At 40.3% G+C, this 25,388-nt stretch overlaps 1 protein-coding gene across 2 annotated transcripts; it reads right to left on the minus strand.

Moving 5' to 3' along the window:
- Window positions 1-152: 152 nt before the first annotated feature.
- On the minus strand, window positions 153-5,448 carry LOC100837086 (transcription factor MYBS3). 2 transcript variants are annotated; one of them, XM_014900041.2, is made up of 6 exons: window positions 5,098-5,448; window positions 2,442-2,653; window positions 2,262-2,354; window positions 2,063-2,185; window positions 1,219-1,273; window positions 153-743 (listed from the first exon to the last, which is right to left on the minus strand). In XM_014900041.2, the coding sequence occupies exons 1-5, from the start codon at window positions 5,369-5,371 to the stop codon at window positions 1,259-1,261; spliced, it is 717 nt and encodes a 238-aa protein (XP_014755527.1). In that variant the 5' UTR covers window positions 5,372-5,448; the 3' UTR covers window positions 153-743; window positions 1,219-1,258. The 2 variants fall into 2 exon arrangements, with proteins under 2 accessions (XP_014755527.1, XP_024318074.1); XM_024462306.1 differs by lacking the exon at window positions 1,219-1,273 and having other exon boundaries at window positions 337-743; window positions 5,098-5,446.
- Between the last annotated feature and the right edge of the window lie 19,940 nt (window positions 5,449-25,388).

The raw sequence follows: 25,388 nt of genomic DNA on the forward strand, positions 1-25,388 counted from the left end.
AGATAAGGAGCTATTCTTCTGCCATAGTACCAGGCTACCAACCAATCAGGTGCAGAGCCAATTATGCTACAGCATTCCAACATTCCGTTTTCCTACCCATTTTTTTCAGCCACATTCTTTCTTTCTCCAGTGATAACATGCTCTGGACCTGATGCAGAGAACCATGCATGGCATGGACCTGGCCTGAACTGCACTGAATTAATTCCAACAGCACAAAGAATGATCAGCTGGGCACATGCCAGTTTCCTAAAACATCATGCAGAGGTGGCACCAAAAGAAAGCAAAAACAGGCTCCACACAAGAACAACAGATACGAGACGGCTGGGAGCATACAGAGTTACAGACAACGATTCTGTCTTTGATTCCTGCTTTTATTGATTTATCACTAATAAAAAAGCTAATGTTTATATTGAGAACTGTTAATGACATGATGATTTCCCCCCAAAAAAATTATTAGCTTAAACGACTTGAATCACGCCTACCACATTCTGGGAAGAAATGTTGGTCATGGTTTGTTGGGAGGGTGGGGCGACCGTCAGCTCCAGATCCTTGTTCTCCTCTGGATGATCTGCCTTCGGAGGAGACGGCGGTGAGGGGTCACTTTGTGGGATCGGGAATGCAGTAATGTTAGCTTGAAATGCCGGAGCAGTTACATTGGCAGTCGGAGTAATACTTGTTGAAGAGGTCCCTTCAGCGATCATAGGGATCTGTCTGAATGAGAAGTGTGTCCGCGAGAAGCACTCCTGACAAGGGCAATGAAAGAATGACGGTTAGTTAATTAATGAGCATGGCAGTGCCTGTTACATTCCAAATGTTGCACAAAGACGAATCAAAAGGAACAAAAACAAGTCTACCATCCAATTCAATACACCCACCAAAAGCAAGAGTTGCTCATGCAATTGCTAGTAAGACCATTGTTCCAATTATCACTAGCCCCCGCTCTCTAGTAGCACTGTTGCCAGTACATATGACGCCAAATAACCTTGATACAATGATACTATAAGTACTTAGTTATTTATCACTATTGTATTTATGCATACAAGCTTAAATTTGAAGAGACCTCTACCGACTCTCAGTTACACAGTGATTGTGTTGGTACCTGGGACCACTATCCTGGAAACAGTCTTGCTGGTGCTTTTGGATCAGAAATGTTATAATTTTATACTAAAGTGTGGAAGGGCATTCAAGTCCTAGGGGAGAGTATCAAGTATAGCCCACCTATGCCATGCTCCAACACTCCGACAAGCGGCCATCCAAATCATCGCAAAAGATTCTACAAAAATTTAAGAAGGTGAGGATTAGGGTGGCCTAGCGTCCAACAAACTGCAGTCTTGCTACACACAAGAGATAGAAAAGACAAAGTTCACTTAACAGTCATGTGTTTCTTTTTTTTTTTTTCCTTATCAGATTTTCTCCAATTAAATATTTTTTCTTCGCATAAATATTTCAACTTTGAATTTGATCCTTACTATGTTGATTAATGACTTTTCCCCTACAATTGTAAAGTGTTGAATTTGATTTTTGATGGACCGTAACTTGGAGCTCCGAATAGCAAACAGGCCCTACAATTTCAAACTGTTGAATTTGGTTTGTGATGGACGTAACTTGGAGCTCTGAATAGCAAATGTGCCCTACACTTCCAAGCCTCAAAGCTGGGAGGTAGTAAACCCCAAAATGCGACTACACTTTCCCCACAACTCATTTTTTTGGACAATAAAGATATGGCAGTGACTATTTTAGAATTCTTGATCAATTAAAGAAGCATTTGCTGAATTGTAGCTTTATGAGGAGCCAAATCAGTAAAGGCTACAGTTGTAATATGGTGATCTACAGTTTGATCATCATACTTCTGAATAGAAAAGGGTAAAACTTGAATTCAAATGTCAAATATCCAATTTCACTATAAGAATTTACTGCCTGACATTTGTAAGGTATCTAGCATCTAATATGTCAGCAAAAAACAAGTGAACTGCTAACCATTTTTCAAGACTATGCTTTGGAGTAGATTTAAATTGCTTCTATTTTGAAGGCGGTTAATAGTATAGTGTAGTAATAGCATTACCATGCGGTTCGTTTTGACAAGGCTTGTATCTAAATTTGTTGCCTTAAAAGATGGAACTGGGGGAGGAAGATCTCTTCCAACTTGTGATGCTACATTAGCCGCGTTCGAAGATGAGACTCCTTCCTGAAAATGAGGTTAACATCATCAATTAATTTGACCAATCATGTAAAATTAAAAAGCCCCGAAACAATGAACTTACCAAGTTGCTATTCTGGAGCTGTTTAGTCATAGCTACCATCTCATGTAATTTTGCCATTGTTGGTGGTAAGATGGGGCAATTTGGTGCTGGCGACTGCATTCATAAGTGTGCAAAGCATTCATTAGGAAGATATTCATATGTCAGTTAAATGCTCCATATGTTGGCAGGACGCAGAAGTACCAAATCGCTTGCCATCATGTCGAAGAGGCTAGACCTGCGCTTCTTCTTGTTTGGATTAGTTTGTCTAAGAAAATATTTCTGAGCATGACTGGCCACTTGAGTTGGTGTCCTGGTAGTAACGAAATTTTTCGCTATACCCCTCCAGTCCCCCTTCCCTAGCTTTTCAAGACCAGCAAGAAATGTCCTATGCTCTTCTTCAGTCCAAGGGACAGCTGCAAGTGGCAATACAAAATTTATTAACTCAGCGGCACATGTCAGTATATACATACATGCATTTAGGGGCGGGCATAAAAACCGATGACCGAAAACCGAAACCACATAGCTCCATATAGGCATATACACATTCATAGTTCTCTTCTTCTTTGACTTAATATGGTAAAATTCGTGTTGTGTTGGCAATAATAAAACTTTATTACAACATCCGTCCCCAAAGATTTATATAGGACATCTGGTTCTGTTGTTTTCAGTTTTTTAATACACGTTGGAAACAGACTCCTGTTTCCCGAAACGAAACCAATAGCAGTAAGGGATGCTTTAGTGTGTTTACAGACAAACTTCATTAAGCAAACTAACCATAGTTGGGAGTGGGGGCATCCTTTTCATTCAATTCAATACAACCAGCAATATGTGAGCTAGTCCTTGTAGAGACTACAGACCATCTCTTAGTATGGCAGGTTTTCAAAGTATTTCAGCAGTTTCATGAACTAATACCACTATCAACATCTCTTAACTTCATTGAAAGCTTATTTCGTAGGAATCCTGAATCTAGCTTTTTCCTAGAACCCAAACCTCGTCAAGCAACTCTACATCCTAATTATCTACTTGTGCAAAGAATATATGGGACCATTTACTCAATGCCCTATTTCTGATACTCATTTGAGGACATTGCAGTTGCATTAGCATCCAGATAGAAAATGCATAACTCTTTATTACCAGGTGATTTATACAGGGAGTAAATGCTGATCCACATAAGTTACCTTGTCATTCAGTCAAATCTACTGAAGTATTGAGCAAAGGCCTCTCATACCTCCCAACAAGGTGCCATAGTTTGCTTGATAATATAACACGACATTATTACAATGTCTAAACTGATGTTTAATTTTGGGAGGCTCTAATCAGTACTACCTCCGATCCAAAATAAGTGTCGCAGTTTTGAACTAGGCTTAGTTCAAAACCGAGACACTTATTTTGGATCGGAGGGAGTACAAAACAAACTATAGTAGTCAACTAGTCGAAGTTGGAAACTATAACCAGACAGACATTTTAATAACCGATCACATAAAACAATAACTGCAGGCAGTCAATGATGTTCAGATTTAATATCATGCATTATGAGTATGAAATATCACCTGGTCATGTCACTAGGAAAATGAAGTTGTGATGAAATTTCCTAACCAAACCTAGTAAATGGCAACTCATGCATTATGGAAAGCACCATTCTACAAGTAGCATGAAGTAGGGCTGCATAGGTCAGTGTGATATGTGAATAAATGGTCAATCAGTAGTTCAATTGTGACACTGAAGACCAAGGGGAATCTGAGGATACTTTTTGTCTGGCTATCAGCTTATGAGCCAAGCAGCTCCGGCATTTAGCAGCACAACTCATAACTTTCCTCTACAAAAGACAAGGACCTTATCTTTCTAAGCAATTCCACAAGATTCGCCAGAAGCAACATATCAGGACTTTTTCTTTCTTAAGCCAGTTATGATGTAAACACAAGTAAGCACATCCTTGACATGGCCACACACCATGACATAAATCAACTACAGGTCTGAGGACAGTCTTATTAGACCTCCTGTATTACTGAAAGGCAACCTTTATGATTGAATTTAGTGTACATCACACAATATCTATGTGAATAATCCAACCATGGATTATCTGATCGGTTCTTTATTTCCCAACCTCCATGGACCATACCACCAATCCAAATCTCTGATCAACTCTATATTTCCCCAAAAAAGCTATGCAAACAGATGCATAATGAGTAAATGCAAAAGTATATCTAAAGCTGTAGAACAGATAGAGGAGCTTTACGGATGCAAATAACCGTCATGCAAAGAACAGCCAAATGGAGGCTGCACCCAAGCTATGCAGCTTGACACATTCATAAACTGGCCCAAATCTACCCCTCAAAAATCCTCACTGGCCTAAATTAATAAATTCTACAACTCTAGCATAAACCAAGTAGCTTACACAATGCCTTCGGTGTTCAATGAATCTATGAGGAGCAATGAAATGGTTGATCCATATAGTAAGCTAAACTGCAAAGACAGCACACAACAAGAAGCTTTCCTCATTAGACTCGCAAACCATCCATGGAAATTAAAAAACCAATCCGCCTCCTCAATAGACCTTCGATAGATTCTGCTTAGGAATGAAGCCAGTCCTTGCTATGCACGCGCAAACACGAAGGAACAAACATTTCGGCGTCCAGCCAATCCAGCAAACGTAAAAGGAATCTACGAAAGGCCGCATCTCTCTATCACATCCAAACATCACATCCAGACATGCTAGGATCAAACTAAGCATTTCTAGAGCGGAAAACGATACGATTCATGGCCAGATCTTTGCGTATGCGTACACATCTAATGAATCAAAGCATAGAGATTTCGTTTCGAAGCAAAAAAAAAAAGGAAAGGGGGCAGAAGGCGGCACCTTTCTTCCTCTCCTGCGCCCTCCGCCGCTTGCCGGAGGACTGGAGCAGCCCGCCGTCGGAGAGGTACCCATCGGCTGCGGCGGCGCCGCCAGCGTCCCCGGAGGCGGAGGCGGAGGCGAGGGCGGCCAGGTTGCCCATGCTCTTGCACTTGCGCATCACGTCCTCCCTGACCGGCACCGGCGGGTTCGGATCCCGGTGGTCGGGGGGATCCGGCGCCGGCGCAATGGTGACCCCGAAGAGGCGCATCCCGGCTGGGCGCGAATCTTGAGGCATCCCGCGGCAGCCGGCTCCGGCGAGTGGGGCGGTGGCGTTTTATTGGGAGGTGGTGTCGGAGAGAGGGGACGAATGGGGACACTCTCTTGCCCGTTTATTTATTTACCGGACAAAACAAAAACAAAAACAAATGGACATCTCTCTTCTTCTTTTTTTCCCTTCTTGTGTAATTAATTTTATTGATTTACTCACTTACTACACTTGTTTGGGTCCTTTGTGGAAACTAAATCTTTTGAAATTTCTTTTTAAAAGAATTATACCAAGCTTTTAAAATGTTTCCATTTTAACTTTTCCCAAATGTCTTGGGAAATAATGTGATTTATACCGAGCTTTCTGAATCGGACCATCAATTTTATTTTGAACCGATGATTTTGGTTGTAGACAACCAATTTTCTCTTTTGGGGCGAAATGTTGTATTTTTTTACTATTCTAGTCCTCTCAAGTTTGGTAACATATTTATTTTGAACGAGTTCCATCGCTCGTCTTAGTGTGGACGGACTCTTCGGCGCTACAAAGATTTGGCATGTCAATGCTTTTGCCCAATAAAAGAACATTGTTTGAAACTAGTTCCACATAAACAATGAAATTTCCGAAAGATAACAAGATTAGATTACACGCTTTTGGATTTGGACCACTAATAATTTTTGTCTCGATGAGTTCTTTTTATTTCAAACGGTTTTTACATCACTTTTTTGGAATCAATTAAAAGGAGAAGACTACAAACCCGTTTAAGACACAAATTACATAACGCTCTCCGCTAATTTTTTTTTACATAAATGCTCTGAATACATGTGTCAGACATGCATGCAGGAAGAGAGACACGTACTAGGCCACGCGGCCCGCTAGACCTACCGACTAACGTCAGTCCATTGTAGTAACGCCAGTCCGTCCATTGGTGGTCGTCCCCTTGTTGAGCACGCCTTTACTCACCGGAAGTACAAGGTCCACGGTGACCAACAAGAAGAAGTACAAATTCCTTGGTGACCCGAACCTAGACAAATAGTCAAACACATTTCCCTTTGATACTATGGACGCCATTATTTCAGATGGCATTTACATTTACGTTCCGTGTACAACTAAGATAGATAAATCGTGATTTTGAATAAGGATTGCACCATGGGAAAATAGCTTCTATTTAGCCCCATATTAATTTTCATAGGGCGTTCGATTGACTGACTGTCCCAGGTTAAACCTTGACCATAATTTTTTTTTCCTTTTTACAGTACTTCTTGCTTTGTTTCCTATAGCTGCAAAATTACAGATGCAACGGCATCAAATTTCCCTCACACTAAAACATTTTCTATCAAACTAATTGCTGGTCAAAGTCCAACTTCAACTCAAATGATCCAGGCCTCCACCGGTTGTCGTTTACTGGTACGATGCATGCGTCACAGCATATTCCTCCTTAGCTTAAACTTAATTTCTGTGTTAAGTACTAATGCTCCGTACGTCCTAATATTGTAGTACCGCTCCTACTGTGTTATGGATCTCTCGACCATTTTTATTTCTTAGCCAGCGATCACCCGTCGATTCGGGGTTGCGAGCTTGTGTTCAGCACGTAGATTGATAAATGTACGGAGTAACTAAATATGAAAGAAAAAACTGAAGTCAACAGCAGGTGTCAGCTGGATATTGGCTAACAAGGACAAGAGCAACTCGATCTTAGTCTTTCCCATGATTTCATCGTGTCAAGATAAAAAAAGAACATTTCAACATGTTCATACATTCCAAACTACTCCCTCCGTCCATTTTTACCGGCGCATAACTCGAACGGGCCTGTCCAACTATAACAGGCGCATTGTTTTGTTTCTCTTGAATTACCTATCTCACCCCTGTTTTGGGTCCCACACTTGCACGACAGATTGACCAGGAAACCGAACAGCCGCTGTGGGTATCGGAGCAGTTTTGACCAAAACATGGGCCTTTTGGGTTGCCTTGGTACCGGTGCAAAAGCAAGGACGCCTCATAAAAGTGGACGGAGGGAGTATATATCTACGTTCACCAGGATCACAATGGGGTTCGGATCCTGCCCATGGGGATTTGGCTGCAAAGTTGCTACCAATGCCGAGGAGGCACATCCTACCAGTATAATTTATTAAGGGTGGCGCGAAGAAGACAAAAGTGGATGCTATTCACATTTTATGGGACGGACAAATGGAGTCTTTTTCGGTTTTTCCTTTTACCCAATGTAGTTTGGTTCACTTATTTCTTCCAATAGTTGTTTGTTCCACTTTGTTTTCTACTAGCGCCTTAATCTCCTTCGTTGAAACCAAATGCTTCCAAGTTATGTTAGCAAGTATGTGTGAAAAGTTTTGCTAGATAGAGTTGTATTTCCATGTCTTTTATGTACATAAGACAGGTTCTTACATATAGTTGTTGAGTCTCAAGATGACAACGTTTGAAAATTTTCAATTTTGAGCCGTTAGACCATGAGAATATCGATGTTCAGAACATCATGTTTTTTGTCTCAAAGAATATACTAGCAACTTCGATTTTTAAAAGTGCAACATAACTAACTAGTAACTCAATTAGCTCTTGTTTGTAAAGAGTTTTTGTTTTCTTGTTTTTTTGTTGCTATATGTGCATTCAACGCATGTAACCATCACAGCACGAGGAGAAAACTCGCGTGTCAAATGTGCCTCCGTCAAGATAGGTTAGGAGATTCCGCGGTTCTTGCTGGTCACAAAGTAGTCATGGTTTTTCTGCTTTCGGGTCACGATGAGATGATGAGATGGGGATTTGCACGGGTTTAAAAGCTTGCACGATCCAACTTTGTTAGTCTCGAAAAGGAAAGAGCCGAGAAAGAGAATACATACAACCACCGTCTCCAAACTCCAAACTTTATAAGTAAACAAAAATGTTAATAATATTTAATAAATAAACTAGTAATAACTATGAAATCTTAATGATTTACAAAGTTCCAACGATATATGTTCACGAAATAACGTTTTCCAAAATAACGGTAGTAATGTAGTCCCTTCGTTACATAATTTTTGTCTCAATTTTGCTAAAAAATGGATGTATTTATTTGTAAAAATCGTCTAAATACATGTAATATTTCGAACAATCATATAGGATGGAGAGAGTATGCAATTGTAAGGGTCATATACGGTGGCGCCGCGCTCCGAGGGATCAATCAACCGACGAGTCCCCTCAGTCCCGAGTTGCCGCCGCCACCCAACAACCCACAATGCCCGGCCGGAAACTCGTCCCGTCCATGGAGGGAGGAGGAGGAGAAAGCGGAACCCTGCCACGGCCATCGTTGCTGGACGGGCGGATCAGCGACGAGGTGTGGAAGAACCTGACCGACCACAGGCGCCGTGTGCTCATCGAGATCGTGGACCGGACGGGCCTCGATGACAAGACGAGGATCGTCCCCAACATCGACTTCCCTCCAGGTATACCACTCTTCTCCCTCCCTGCTGCGCTGCAACTGCAAGCCGCCGGCGAGGAATTTCTCATCCCCCTGACGGATTGCAGAAGCCCACTTCGCCCCCGCGCCTCCCGGCTGCCGTTTCAAGGCCATGGTCCCGTCCGAGGGCTACTGGGACTTCGTCCGCGAGCAGCAGGAGGAGCGCGAGCGCGAGGAGAGGGAGCATCTCGCGCGCCGGGAGAAGGAGGAGCGCGCACGCCGGGAGTGGGAGGAGGTCCAGCTCCAGAAGAGGGAGGAAATTTCGCGCCAGGCATGGGAAGAAGCGATGCACCGAGAGCCATTGGAACGGGAGATTCAGCGCAAGGCAATGGAAGAGGAGATCCGCTGGAGCCGCCGCGCCGCTGCTAGGTGTTACGATGACGACGACGGCGACTCCAAGAGGCCACGCCTGACGACGCCCTAGATCGACCATCGATCGCCGATGGTATACGTAGATCCCTGCTTTTAAGTTTGTCTGAATTCCCCATAAAAGTCCCATGAAGTCCACCTGTGCCAAACAATCCCTGACGTGTAAAACCCCATTGTTTTCTCTTCTTTCAATTTCCATCCACTTCACATGATCTTGTCATACTGAATCCACATCACAAAACTTTTTTACATAGGGAGATTGATGTCGTTCTAATTGCTGCTTTTATCATTCAGTTAGTGCACCGTTGTCCATGAGAACCATCACGGCATGAATGACCTCCCCAATAGAGAGAGCGGGGCGGAGGATGTTCCCATAGTCACATACCCGAAACCCGCGGGGACCCGGTTAACCTACATAGTGTGTCTCGGATTTGGTAAGATCAAGCAAAATTCCACTAATCATGCAACCTGCCATCCTATTAATTCCACTAATCAAGTGACCTGCCATCCAATTAATTCACTAATCAAGTGACTTGCCATATATATATATAATTATTCGGGCGGGAAGGACATATATACCATCTCCGAACATATACACCTATACCCGAATAGTTGATAGAATATAATTTGAATATGATTAAAATAATAATAATAAAAAAGATAAATAAATAATAATTAAAAATAAATAAATTTATGAAAAATATTAAATCTTAAGATCCATCGTTAGCATGTATTAGGCATATAAGACCCATCATCAGCATACAAGATCACAAATGCATGAGATCCTATGATTTATGGTGTGCAGACGAAGAATAGCCAAGAAAGCAGACAATAAGGCTGCAGTGTGTCGTGCACACTATCATTAAAACGCAAGACTACTCCCAGGATGAAGGAAGCCACGTTCGTATGCAACCAAAGAGTGAAGTGGCAGCCAAAAAACCTCATCTTCTTCATGCATGCATGTACTCAAGAGGCTATAAAGAAGGCCTAGTACCTATAAAGAAGATGCATCATGACCAAGAAGAATGGAGAGGTAAATAATGCATGGGAGCACTATTTGAGTCAGCCATATTGCCTATAAAAGGAGCCTCTTGCTGCAACGGAGGACAGACAACATCGCTGAGAACACAAGCCTTCAGTAACAGAGAGAGTGAGCAGCTAGCGAGCAAACTATTAGTAGTAGTAGTAGTAACTCTTCCCACTGTAATAAAGCCAATATAATCAAGGCAGTGTAACATAAGGACGGAAAGGTAGTAAGTTAATTACCTTATCTTTGTGTAAACCATTCGGGGGTTCCCAAAAGGAAAAACCGTATGTAAGCTATATTGTGAAATGAAGTAGTTTAGTATTTCCCTTGGTCTTGTTAAATGTGTTTATATGGGTGGGTGCTTTTGCTAGGGATCCTATAGGAGAAACCTCTGCGTGTAGTTCTCTGTTAAGCCTCTCGTATGGCATTTGAATGAGAATCTTGTAACTGTAGAGAAGTGTTCCCTTCAGGTGGAACTGCCTCGGAAGACGATAAGAAATCACCCATATAAACTTGTTTAAGAACACCTAGGGAAAAAACCTTAGCTACTCCTGAAGCAATATAGTGAAAAATACGGTGAGTACTGAGTAGGATTAATACACCACTGCACGAACCGTCGGTAGCTCCGTTGGCGTCACCAGCCTTAAAAGATCCTGCAAAAAGATAATCATAATATTAAAATATTTAATTTACCATATAACCTAATATTAGCCAAAATAATCTGAATATTAACGTAGCCAATATTTATTTATATTGTATACTTGTTGGCTTTTCTGACCACAATTCTCCAAAGGAAGATTCAAAAATAATAATAAGACAAAATAATACAATCCTTCAGTTATTAATTCAGATTTTAGATAAAATAAACAACGATCAAAGTAACAAAGATATTGTGTTAGCATCATCTGGAATAATTGCATCACCAAGGAATATTAATTCAGAAAAATGGACTTATCTAAAAGCCTCATTAGAAGAGACATAAACCTCCAGTTAATAAGGCAAGATTCAAGGCCTTTAACAATGATGCATAGAATGTCATGCAGCAAGGCATATGACATTGATAGTTTAGAAGAAGTTATAGACTTAGAAAGAGATTTGGAAAGGTATCAAAAGGATACACTGAGAAAAATAAAGCCACAACAGGTATACCACATGGGATTGTTTGAAGGAAGAAGTGGATTGTATAGAATATCCAGAGAAGTAGAGTTAAGTGTGTTAACACATCCAGTTGAATTAAGAATTGTGAGCAAGAATATTGAAAATGAACTAAAATATTGTGGTTATAAATATATTCATCAAGGTATGTATATCATAGGAGTCAAAGGAATGACAAGAAAGAAATTAGGAGCGAAGGTATTAATAACACTATTAGACAAAAGATGGGGATCAGTAGATAAATCTTCATTAGATGATGTAATTGAAAGCATGCAATCAAAAGGTATAAAATTCATGAGTCCTCTTAAAATAAGCTCTGAAGAAAGAGCAGGAGAAGAATGGAAAATAAGTGAGCTAATAGAGAACAAAGAATTAAAGTAACCTAATAACTACATGAGCTATCAAAATTGTGAAGGAACTAGTAGCATTAGATTCACAAATTATAAAACCGCAACCATGGATGATACTGAATCTTTTGTTTCTGAATCAGAGTTTAGTGAAAATAAAAATAGTGGTGCATCTGAATACATGGAAAAGGCAGATTTAGACGATGAAATAATTCATTACGAAGGAAAATTGAAACATATAGAATGGGAATATAATAATTCTATGACAAAAGATTGGCCTAAGATAAGAGCAAAGGAATTGTTTTTCATTAGAGAGATTGGAAGACTTAAAAGATTAAAAAATGAGAAAAAGCATGCCATTAGTAGTTCAATCGTATTAGATAACAATATAACGACACAAGAAAATAAGGTTGGAAATAGTAAGAACAATAATACGGTCCAGAGCCACAAAAATAAAGATGTAGATGAAGAGGAGCAGCGGGACATAAATAACAAGTTATTAACAGAAAGTTATGAAGAAGAAGATGAATTAATGAAAGAATTGCTTAAAGAAGATGAAAATTTTGATGGGTCTGAGGAATATAGTGATTTTATAAACTCCCTAGATGAGGCGGGTTTACCTAATTTAGAAAATTCAATGGAAGCTATGGAAGTAGAAATGATTAGTAAAAGAAGAAGAGCATATGGTGATAGTTCAGTAAAGAGTGACGGAGGAAGAGAGAGACCTACCAGGGCAGCTGGAAAATGCCCCCTAGAAAAAGATGACTTCCAACCAACTTATATTCCTGGACAATACAAATATATGGGATCTAGGAGAAGAGATTTTGAAAAGCCAGTACAATTTCAAAATTCTAGGAATGATGGGGCAATATTAAATCTAGCAGCCCATGACCCGGTAGATTGGCCTAATATAATTAGCATATGGAAAGGTTTAATAGTTCAGAAATATATACAAAATCAGCATAATATAGGTAATAAGGTGGAAGATATGATAACATATCTTGAAACTTTTCTAGGAGAATCTGCAAAGGTTTTATGGGAGCAATGGGTAGAGTCATATCCTAATCAATATGAAGAATTAAAAAGGGTTGGAAGTAATCCCCATAACTTTGCCAATATTATATCAAGCATAATCATAGCAGACGATCCAGATATGGGACATAACACATTGCAGAATGAGAGATTGAGAGAAATAGAAAAATTAACGCTAACTAGTTGGAAAGGTATAAAAGAATTTTCTCGGCATTATTTATACAATGCTACCACTGCTAAGCAAGGATATAATAAAGGGGTAGTTGAAAGATACTTCAATAAATTACCTGATCCTTTAGGATCTATAATATTTGAAGAGTATAAGAATGAATCAAAGGGAAATGTTGCAAATATATCTCAGGCCATAATATTTGTATTTAAACAGCTAAGAAAGGTATGTACGAATATACAAGCTCAAAGATCTATGAAAAAATCAGACTACAATTTATGCAATAATATTGTTCAAATACCGCTAACATATGGAGAAAATAGGCATAGGAATAAAAAAATATTACAAACCACAGAGGAGAGATAATAGGAACTTTAGGACAAAGAAAAGATATTTCTTAAGAAGGTCTGATAATAGAGCTCCTTATCTACATAAGAGAAATGTAAGAAGATACGATCCTAGAAAATCTTATGATAAGACATGTAGATGTTTTATATATAATTCACCAGATCATCTAAGTAAAACATGTCCTAATAAAGATCAGAAAATGTACTCTAGTAAATATGAAAAGCAAGAAAGAGTGTTAATTATAGATAGCGTTAACGAGAATATCCTAGTATGTGATGAGGAAATAAAAGATGATGAGTTGATATATTCAATCATAGAAACAGATGAAGTAGAAAATGAGACTTTAGAAGATGAATCGAGCGAAGATGAATTAGACCTAATAGACGATTTAGCAGGATTAAAAATTGAAATGATGAATCAAGTAGGTGATTATAACATGAAATGTGCCTTTTGTATATATTAACGAAGCCAAGAAAATAGGTCCACATGCAGCTTATGCAACCTCAATGACTAAGGACAATTTAGTATGAACAACATGAATACATAGTTCCACAATCAAATCACATATTCAATGATACATATCAGATGTTCAAACAAGGACAACTTAATAATATTTATGAATACATTGGGAATTACATCATACATGATTGTCTCTAAGGCATATTCCCAACAGTCTCCCACTTGCACTAGAGTCAATCATCTTGACATCATATGTCTAGACATCTAATGCCCATACCTCTCATGTGCGCCTCATGCTTAGGCTGTGGTAGCGCCTTTGTCAACGGATCTGCAATGTTTGCATCCGTGTGTACCTTGCATAACTTGATATCACCTTGTTCGACGAACTGGTGAATGAGGTGGTAACGCATGAGTATATGTTTGTTCTTGTGGTGTTGTCTAGGTTCCTTGGCTTGTGCGATAGCACCATTGTTGTCACAATATACGTCCAATGAATTGGACGCGCCCTGAACCACACCAAGATCAATCAGGAGATTCCTGATCCAAACGGCTTCCTTTGCTGCCTCCGAGGCAGCAATATACTCAGTCTCTGTTGTAGACGCAGACACAGTATCTTGCTTGGAACTCTTCCAGCTCACAGCCCCTCCGTTCATCACGAACACATATCCAGATTGCGAACGAGAATCATCTGAGTCGGTGAGATAACTCGCATCCGTGTAACCCTTTACACTGAGTTCATCCTCACCTCCATAAACTAGGAACATGTCCTTAGTCCTTCTCAAGTACTTAAGGATGTTTTTAACGGCTACCCGGTGGCTTTCGCCAGGGTCAGCCTGGTATCTGCTTGTTGCACTTAGAGCATAGGAAACATCAGGCCTAGTACAAATCATGGCATACATGATGGATCCGACTGCCGAAGCATACGGGATCGCACTCATCCGATTTCGCTCATCAGTCGTCGAAGGACACTGAGTCTTGCTAAGCTTTACACCATGGGACATCGGTAAGAATCCCTTCTTAGACGATTCCATGTTGAATTTCTTCAACACTTTGTCCAAATATGTACTTTGACTCAATCCAATGAGCCGCCTAGATCTATCTCTATAGATCCTGATTCCCAGTATGTAAGTTGCCTCACCCAAATCTTTCATTGCGAAACTCCTTTCCAATGATTCTTTGGTTTCTTGCAACATCAGGACATCATTTCCCATCAATAATATGTCGTCCACATATAAGATTAGAAAATTTACTTTGCTCCCAATAAACTTCTTGTACAAACAAGAATCATGATCGCTCTTGATGAAGCCAAACGATTTGACTACCTCATCAAAGCGAATGTTCCAACTCCGAGATGCTTGCTTCAGTCCATAAATGGATTTCTGAAGTTTGCATACCTTGTCAGCGTTAGCCGGATCGACAAAACCTTCGGGCTGTATCATATACACGTCCTCAGTTAAATTTCCATTAAGGAAAGCCGTCTTGACATCCATCTGCCATATCTCATAGTCGAAATAGGCTGCTATAGCTAACATGATCCGAACCGACTTAAGCATCGCTACGGGCGAGAAGGTCTCGTCGTAGTCAACTCCTTGAACCTGTCGGAACCCCTTCGCGACAAGCCGTGCTTTATAGACAGAAACATTTCCATCCATGTCAGTTTTCTTCTTAAAGACCCATTTGCTCTCGACGGGTCTTGCACCGTCTGGCAGATCAACCAAGGTCCAAACTTGATTTTCATCCATGGACTTTAACTCAGATCTCATGGCTCCAAGCCATGACTCAGAATCGGATCCCACCATCGCTTCCGAATAAGTTGTCGGCTCATCACTGTCTAACAGTAATACTTCACGAGCACTTTGCAATCTAGCAGATCTCCGTGGTTCTGGTGCTTTTACCGGCATAGATACCACGACCGGCTCAGCCTCTAAGACTGTAGCCGACTCGCCTCTAGCAGGTTCCTCCCGAACTTCTTCGAGTTGCACTGTGCTCCCACTAACTCCCCGACTGAGAAACTCTTTCTCAAGGAAGACACCGTTCCGAGCGACAAACACTTTGCCCTCTTCTCGGTTGTAGAAGTAGTACCCTAAGGTTTCCCTTGGATACCCCACGAAAATACACTTATCCGACTTGGCCATGAGCTTGTCCGACTGAAGTCGCTTGACGAATGCTTCACAGCCCCAAATCTTAAGAAAAGACAAACTCGGCCTTTTGCCAGTCCACATCTCATGCGGTGTCTTCTCTACCGATTTCGATGGTACTCTGTTTAGTGTGAACGCTGCAGTTTCTAGACAATATCCCCAAAATGACAAAGGTAGATCTGTTCGACTCATCATTGATCGTACCATGTCCAACAAGGTCCGATTCCGCCGTTCTGATACACCGTTCCTCTGCGGCATACCCGGTGGAGTGAGCTGAGGAACTATTCCACAACTCTTTAGATGGTCATCAAACTGATGGCTCATGTACTCGCCTCCACGGTCCGACCGTAGAAGCTTTATTTTCTTGCCGAGTTGATTTTGTACCTCACTCTGGAATTCCTTGAATTTCTCAAAGGCTTCCGACTTGTGTTTCATTAAATAGACATATCCATATCTACTCAAATCATCAGTGAAGGTAATGAAGTACTCATAACCACCTCTGGCTGTCGTGCTCATTGGGCCACATACATCACTATGTATATATGTATTCATGTTGTTCATACTAAATTGTCCTTAGTCATTGAGGTTGTGCTGGACACATAACCTAGACTAATGTGAAAGTTGGCTGATGACTCGGTTCCACTTGTCATGGGCATGGTGATGTCATTCCAGCTTACACGGACTCGGCTAAAGAGTTTAGCGAGTCGGACTGACCCATATTGAGATGCAACGAGTAGGTCGTCATTTGCATGTCTCAATCAATGTAATCCTTAGACCTGAGGTTATCGCACAATCCGAGTTGTGGATCACCAACTTAGGTTCTGTCAAACGTTGTTCCGTAACAGGGCAGCTATAAAGGCAGAGTTCGGGTTGACTGAGAATCAAGCTGTGTGATGTGGATAACCAAGATGGGATTTTGCCCCTCCGACTGGAGAGATATTCTCTGGGCCCTCTCGAGTGATATGATTCGGAAAGCATGGCCATGCGCGACTCGGTTAACTGTTAACCGGGTTGATCAACTAAGAGTTAGTCGGATGAATCGTATATCACAGATCGAAAAGAGAGTTGAACTATTAAAGGGATGATGATTAATCGCCTATAGTTTGACAAGGTATATCGTGAGGCAAAAGGGACTAAGACGTATGTCACATTGGAAGGTACGTCGTCATGACTCGATGGTACTTGGGAGTCGGCACGTTCTGCTAGGAGCTGCTACCGATTGATCGATTGAGAGTCGGACTCCAATCGTGTCCAAGTCGCCATGAGCCTGCGGGGTCACGCACTTAAGAGCGGGAGCAAGTATTTGATCGGGTTGGACCCGAACTGGAATTGGGCTGACAATGCGAGTTGGACTCGCAGAGTGGATGGGCCACAAGTGCTGGAGCCCACTTCCACTCGGTATATAAGCAGGGGCGTGGGATGCCTAAGTGGCACGGTTTTTCCACTCTCATGCGTTGAGAACCCTAGCCCGATTCAGTTCAACCATCACACCGAACCTAGCAGTCCGCTGCCGGAGCTCCTCCTCGCACGTGTGGATACCGGCAGAGGTGTTGTACGTTCAGCACTTCGACGATCGCGGGATTGGATCGGCTGGATCGGATCGAGGGACTGCACTGCATCAAGGCGCCGCATCGATAATCCGCAACTGCGCGTCTAGTGGTAATCCTCGTGGCCTTCTACCTCGGCTAGATCTTTGGAGTTCGCGTAGGAAAAGTTTTTGTTTATCTCTACGCGCCCCTTCAGTGGTATCAGAGCGGTAGCTTCTGGTATTAGGCCCTTGATCGCGCATATATGATATGCAATAGGCATTAGATTGGATCTAGTTGCTGTTTTGGTGGTCGGTCTATGAGATAGATCGGTTTTGTACAAGGTTGATTGGATCAGTCATACTCGGGGATATGGATGTTCTGTTGTCCGTGATCATACTGCTAAGGTCGTGGAACGACATACCCCTACCGGTCGGGACTGCCGGCTTCGCCCTGTCGTAGCGCCTTAGATGTCGTTGCGAGATTCACAACGCCGGTAGATATCGTTTCTATGCATAACTTGTTTTGCAGGATGTTGTGAATGGTATGGCTTGTGTGCATGTGATGCGTGTAATCCATACGTGATCTGCGTGTCACGGTTTTTTTGTCAGCCGGCTGGAGCCTAGGTGCTGTCATTTATTGTATAACGACCTGCGTGTCGATTCTCCATGTAATTTCCGTTCACTAGCTAATGTAGCTATTTGGAGAACCTGGAGGACATGCAATCCGATGTACAAGTCGGCGACATGGAGTAAGGCGGCACGTGACAAGAGTTGGCACGAGTCTACTTACAAGCTTTGTGGAGATGGAGATCACCATGAAGAGAGCCATACCATTTCACATTATAATTGCTTTATTTGTGTTATTGTTATGTCTCAGTTTTACCTCTATTAGATAGTTGGTAGTTTAAATCTCTCAAAGAAGGTCTAGTCGGTCGCCCCGCCAAGTGCTGCACCATCACAAGTTGGACATTCTTGGTAGTGGGCTCATGAAATTGAGGTGCTACCAATTCTTTCCAACTAGGTGGGTTTGAGTCGGACTCTTACAGCGGAAGCACTTGGTAAGCTAGACGAGTCCATCACAACGGTTGTGGGGCTCGGGGCTCGGTAGGTCGGGAGCCAGGGCATGTGATGCCACCCGACTAACAGGAGTCGTATGAGATGCGATTGGCAAGGTGTTGCCTACCTAGATCACTTGGCGGCTAGCGGTGATGCTAAAGCTCACTAGTCGTTTTGCTTATTTAGGATTCTGAATCACTTAGTAACCATCGGAGAGATGTTGGTTCTAGTGGGAGCATAAGTATTAAAGCGTTTAATATTCCTGCTCTTTTATGAATACATGTCTTAAGTGTTTTGCATATTTTCTGTTGTAGATCAATGGCACCTAGCAACCTTCCTCATTTGTCCACTTTTGCGTTGAGGTCGATCCTAGAGAAAGATAAACTTAATGGAACTAATTTCACCAACTGGTATCGTAATCTGAGGATAGTCCTCAAGCAAGAAAAGAAGGACCATGTTCTAGACACTCCACTTCCAGATGAGCCTGATGAAGATGCGACAGTCGCTGTCATGAATGCCCACCGTAAGGCTAGAGATGAGTCTACGAAAATTAGCTGTCTTATGCTTGCACACATGGAACTGGACTTGCAGCAGCAGTTCGAGAATGTTGAGGCCTACGATATGATCGAAAGCCTCAAAAGTATGTTCCAGGCTCAGGCAAAGACCGAGAGGTATCAAGTCTCTCAAGCTTTGCTTGGCTGTAAGCTCAAAGACGGCGATCCACTGAGTCCGCATGTATTCAAGATGACTGGTTACGTGCAGTCTTTGGATAGGCTGGGTTTTCCCATAAGCGATGAGTTCGCTACAGATATAGTTCTGAACTCTCTTCCTAGTGCATATGCTTCGTTCATCTCGAACTATCACATGCATGGTATGGATAAGAAGCTCACTGAACTACATGGGATGCTCAAGACAGCAGAGGCTGACCTCAAGAAAGGCACCAGTCAAGTGTTGATGGTGCAGAATAAGGCTAAGTTCAAGAAGGGTTCTTAGACTAAGAAGAAGAAGGCTAAGTCAGGAGGCAAAACTCAGGACTCTATCCCGAGCACTGCCTCAGGGACTAAGCCGTCTCCTGCAGCTGGATCCACAGTAATAAACTAATAAAACCTTAATCAAAACTACTAAACTAGCCTAAAAAAAACCACCCTTTAACGGAAAAGTTTACGTTTTTTTTGCAAAATTTCTGTAAGTTCTAAATTGAACTTAATCGAACAAGTCAAGCAATTCTATTTGCTCACAATCACAATAAATTTGTCCCCCGCCATATTCCCTTCCCCTCTGTTTGTGCACTACCTCCCCTGAACCTAAGCAAAAGAGGGCCAAGAGACAGACCCGAATAAAGAAGAAATTGTAACCTTTGACGAATAGAAAGAAAAAGGATTCTTATTTCGAGACAAGAAAAGAAGAATGGGCACAAGAAAAAGGCCTTTTTGTCTTTTTCTTGTGCCGAATAGACGATTAACAAGACCAGCAATCCCTTCGAAAAGGAAGAAATCCTTTTATTGTTCTCGCCTTTGCCTTGGATTCTCTTCTTTTGCATGAGATAGAAATAAGGAATTCCAGACATCTCGCAAACAAAAAAAAGTCTAAACAAAAAAAGGATTTCCAAAATAGATCATAGATAATTCTAACAATTGCCAATAAATCCCGGCTTTTTACCAAGTTGATGGTAAGAAATCCCGGGACCTAGAAATTCATTTCGTACAATTGAACCTTTTCAAACTGTTTCTTGTTGAGAACCAAAAAAACTTGTGCCAAAATAACAGATGCGAAGAAGAACAAAAGCCCTTGGACGCGTAATGGATCCTGAAGCACTATTTCTGCATCCCCCTGACCAAATCCTCCCACATTGGGATTACTTGTTAATGGTTGATCAAGCTTGATGGATTCCCCCTCTGAAACAAGAAGTTCTTGCCCGGGAGGTATAATATCAATCAATTGGCGTCCATCCGATGCATCCACTATGGATATTTCATACCCCCCTTTTTCTTTACGTAGTATTTTTTTTACTATACCTGTTGACGTAGCATTATAGACCGTATTGTTACTCTTGCTACCATCAGGATAGATCTGCCCTCTTCCTCGGTTTCCCCCTACATATATGGGATATTTTAAGAAATGAGCATCTTTCTTCGTAGCAGGATCAGGGGAAAGAATGGGAAAGACAATTTCACTATATTTCTTATCGGGAACAGGGCCTATCACAAGAATATTTTTTTTATCGGGACGATAACTCTGAAAAGAGAGATTTCCTATCTTTTCTTTCAACTCAGGGGAAATACGGTCGGGCGGCGCTAATTCGAATCCCTCGGGCAAAATAAGAACAGCACCCACATTTAACCCTCCCTTTTTCCCATTAGCAAGAACTTGTTTCAGTTGCATATCATAAGAAATTCGGAGAACTGCTTCAAATACAGTATCGGGAAGCACAGCTTGGGGAACTTCAATATCCATGGGCTTGCTAGCTAAATGGCAATTGGCGCATACAATTCGTCCAGTTGCTTCTCGTGGGTTTTCATAACCCTGCTGCGCAAAAATGGGATATGCATTTGAAATAAATGTCCAAGTTATTACGTATATCATGATCGATACAGAAATCGATCGAGTCATCTGTTCCTTTACCCAAGAAAACGTATTTCTATTTTCCATGTCCAATCGCAGATCCCAGAATTTCTACAATAAATTAGATAGGTAGCTAAGCTAATCTAGTTCCCTATACACGAGTCTGTTGTCATTCTACTGCAACAGTTGTACCGGAATGATGAATACCTTTAAGCAGGTAGAAATAGAAAGAATTTTGCTAAAATGGAAAGGGGCCTTTTTCTAAAGAAAGAAAGATGCTAATTTGATTAATATCAGGAGATCAAATGAATTTATGCTTCACTAATTGAATGATAAATGACTACAAGCGAAGGGGATAGACGGTTTAAACAAAAAAAGACCCAAAATTTCAAATATGTATCTAGAATTACTGGAAAACTACAAACAAAAATAGTAAAAATTAGCTCGTTAGGAGCCCATCCACTAGTTCCCAACCCCGGGTGGAGTGAAATCCAACAAAAAAATCAGTAACCAAAAGGATAAAAAAAGCTTTTATTGAGTCATTTAAGTTATGGAAGAATTCCTGAACCCAAGAATTCCAAATGACAAGTTCCTCTTTACCAAAAAAATAAGAACTACTTGGAATAGCCAAACAGATTATATTTGTCGAGAAATGCAAAATGATATGGAGATGATCTTCATTATCTATTTTGACCAATTGTATTATTTCCTTGTGTATTCCTATAGGAGGTTTTTGTACATGTGTCTTTGGTTTCTCTTTTATCATCTCGTCCAAGAGAGAAAGTTCTTCTAATTCTATGAATCTTTCTAGAATCCTTTTCTCTTGAATATCAGTTAAGAGAGTTTTCCACAATCAAATCACATATTCAATGATACATATCAGATGTTCAAACAAGGACAACTTAATAATATTTATGAATACATTGGAAATTACATCATACATGATTGCCTCTAGGGCATATTCCCAACATTACATGTCCTCAGGGTCATTATGAATGGCTAATTATGCCTTTAGGATTAAAAAATGCGCCCGCTTTATTTCAAAGAAAGATGCAAAATATTTTTAATGAAAATCAATCATTTATATTAGTTTATGTAGATGATTTACTGGTCTTCTCAAAATCTTACAAGGAGCATATTGCTCACCTTGATGTCTTTTTTAGGAAGGTAGAACAAAATGGGCTAATATTATCTAAAAAGAAAATGAAGATTTGTAAAGAGAAAATCAATTTTCTTGGGCACGAAATAGGAGAAGGAATCTGCAAGAGCATATTGCAAAGAAAATTTTACAATTTCCTGATTTTATGATTGATAAAAACACAACAATTCCTAGGGATTGTAAACTATGCAAGAAATTATATAGATAATCTAGCAAAACTAGCTGGACCTTTATATGCTAAATTAAGAAAGAATGGCCAAAGGTATTTTAATTCTGAAGACATAAAGTTAGTCAAGTCCATAAAACAAAATGTCAAAAATTTGAAACCTTTAGAATTGCCATTAGAAGATTATTACTTGATAATCGAAACCAATGCATCTAAAGTATGTTGGGGTGCTATATTAAAGCAAAAACCTAATAAGTACTCTCCAAAGGCAGAAGAAAAGATATGTAGGTATGCCTCAGGAAGTTATAAATTAAAAACAATAAATAATATTGATAGAGAAATTCTCGCGGTAGTACATGTAATAAACGCGTTTAGGCTATACTTGGGATTTAAAGAATTTACAGTACGCACTGATTGCGAAGCAATATGTAGATGCTATAATCAAATCAATAGTAAGAAAAGTTCTATTAGAAGATGGGTTTTATTTGAAGATATCATAACTGGAAATGGATATAAAGTTGTTTTTGAGCATATTAAGGGAAAAGATAATTGTTTACCTGACATATTCTCCCGTTCATCAATCTTGCAGGAATGAAGCGTGGGTTGCTTCCCAATGGGGTGGAAGTATTTACCTTTGGAAATGAAAACACACTGAAAATATTTCGCCCGAATACATTTAAATTCAAAGCTAAGGGACATATTGCCCTCGATGAAATTCAAGAATGCATACTTGACAATTTCTGGTTCCAGTATAATAATAAAAGAGAAGAAAAAGGCTATATGCTATCAATTTTGAATAGTTTGGCCGAATATTTCAATATGATGAACAAGAAGTTACCAATATCAGGAAATATTGCAGTGCAAGAATATAAGCCATTATATGTACTATTTGATGGAATCAAACCTGGAATATATATGACTTTTGAAGAAATAATAAAAGAAAAGCTAGACGCAAGGAAAAGGAAAGAGGATATTACATGGAAGAAATATTTAGATGTCAATGAAGCCTTGAATAGAGCAAGATGTATGATAGGAGAAAATTACTACATAGAACCAAAAGCCAAAGAATATATCCAAAAGTTCAAAGGAGTAGATAAGGATATTCCTTCTTCGTCAAATAAAAAGAATATAAAGGAAGAAACATTAATTTTAAAAAAAGCAAGGGAACAAGAATCCCCTAAATATAGCACATACAAAGACTGCTTACTAAAAGGAGTGGATCCTCTGGATTCTGAATATATAGACATGAAGATAAACGAAAATTAGAAGGCACTTCAAAGTTATGGAAAGAAGAGTTAAAAGAAGAAATTTTAAAAGAATTACGACTTGAATTTACGCAAAAATTCGAAGAAATAAAGAAAGAGTATGACCTAAAATATGACCTGACTCTTTTAAAATATGAATTCAATCTTTCAGATGATGATCACATGGATATCGCAGGCCATGGGCAGAAACCAGAATTTTAATTGATATTACTATCAATTATTCGGGCGGGGAGGACATATACACCACCTCCACCTCCGAACATATACACCTATAGCCGAACAGTTAATAGAATATAATTTGAATATGATTGAAATTTTTTGATAAATAAATAATAATTAAAAATAAATAAATTTATGAAAAATATTAAATCTTAAGATCCATCGTTAGCATGTATTAGGCATATAAGACCCATGATCAGCATACAAGATCACAAATGCATGAGATCCTATGATTTATGGTGTGCAGACGAAGAATAGCCAAGGAAGCAGACAATAAGGTTGCAGTGTGTCGTGGATACTATCATTAAAGCACAAGACTACTCTCAGGATGAAGGAAGCCACGTTCGTATGCAACCAAAGAGTGAAGTGGCAGCCAAAAAACCTCATCTTCTTGATGCATGCATGCACTCAAGAGGCTATAAAGAAGGCCTAGTACCTATAAAGAAGATGCATCATGACCAAGAAGAAAGGAGAGGTAAATAATGCATGTGAGCACTATTTGAGCCAGCCATATTGCCTATAAAAGGAGCCTCTTGCGGCAACGGAGGACAGACAACATCGCTGAGAACACAAGCCTTCAGTAGCAGAGAGAGTGAGCGGCTAGCGAGCAAACTATCTGCTCTCTAGTAGTAGTAGCAGTACCTCTTCCCACTTTAATAAAGCCAATATAATTAAGGCAGTGTAACATAAGGACGGGAAGGTAGTATGGTAATTACTTTTTCTTTGTGTAAACCCTTCGGGGGTTCCCGAAAGGGAAAACCAAAACCGTATGTAAGCTATATTGTGAAATGAAGTAGTTTAGTATTTCCCTTGGTCTTATTAAATGTGTTTATACGGGTGGGTGCTTATGCTAGGGGTCCTATAGGAGAAACCTCTGCGTATAGTTCTCTGTTAAGCCTCTCGTATGGCGTTTGAATGAGAACCTTATAACCGTAGAGAAGTGTTCCCTTTGGGTGGAACTGTTTGGGAAGATGTTAAGAAATCACCCATATAAATTTGTTTAAGAACACCTAGGGAAATAAACTTAGCTACTCCTGAAGCAATATAGTGAAAAATACGGTGAGTACTGAGTAGGATTTTTACACCACTGCACGAACCGTTGGTAGCTCCGTTGGCCTCACCGGCCTTAAAAGATCTTGCAAAAAGATAATCATAATATTAAAATATTTAATAACCTAATATTAGCATAATATTAAAATATTTAATTTACCATATAACCTAATATTAGCCGAAATAATCTGAATATTAACGTAACCAATATTTATTTATATTGTATATATAAATTGGAGTTGGTGGTGATGGTATAGTCGTCGTCACCGTAGGTTAACTTCGTTAAAATTACAACCAATATGGCATTCCTTGTTATTTTCTTTTCCTCAAGTTTTTTTTCACGATTTCTCCTACTCCGTCTTACAACCGACGCCACCACACCCGCATGCCGACCTCGACGGCGCCATGAGTTGCCTACATGGAAAATAAAAATAAATAGTTTGTGATTTTGTTGACCCGTAGCAACGCATGGGCGCACCTGCTAGACCAAAATTACGAGTTTGCCACCGCTGTCACCACTTTTAATCCCGAAGCGTTTTTTTATCTGATTGATTCT

Source organism: Brachypodium distachyon, chromosome 3 (assembly GCF_000005505.3).
Source record: "Brachypodium distachyon strain Bd21 chromosome 3, Brachypodium_distachyon_v3.0, whole genome shotgun sequence".
NCBI classification, from domain to species: domain Eukaryota; kingdom Viridiplantae; phylum Streptophyta; class Magnoliopsida; order Poales; family Poaceae; genus Brachypodium; species Brachypodium distachyon.

What these genes read in the sequence shown, in the direction of transcription:
- LOC100837086 (XM_024462306.1), bottom strand. Translation starts at nt 5,371, where the DNA reads ATGCCTCAAGATTCGCGCCCAGCCGGGATGCGCCTCTTCGGGGTCACC. An exon ending in ACATGATGGCAAGCGATTTG is followed by an intron (nt 2,355 to 2,441) that starts GTACTTCTGCGT and finishes TTATGAATGCAG; the next exon opens with TCGCCAGCACCAAATTGCCC. An exon ending in AGCTCCAGAATAGCAACTTG is followed by an intron (nt 2,186 to 2,261) that starts GTAAGTTCATTG and finishes CCTCATTTTCAG; the next exon opens with GAAGGAGTCTCATCTTCGAA.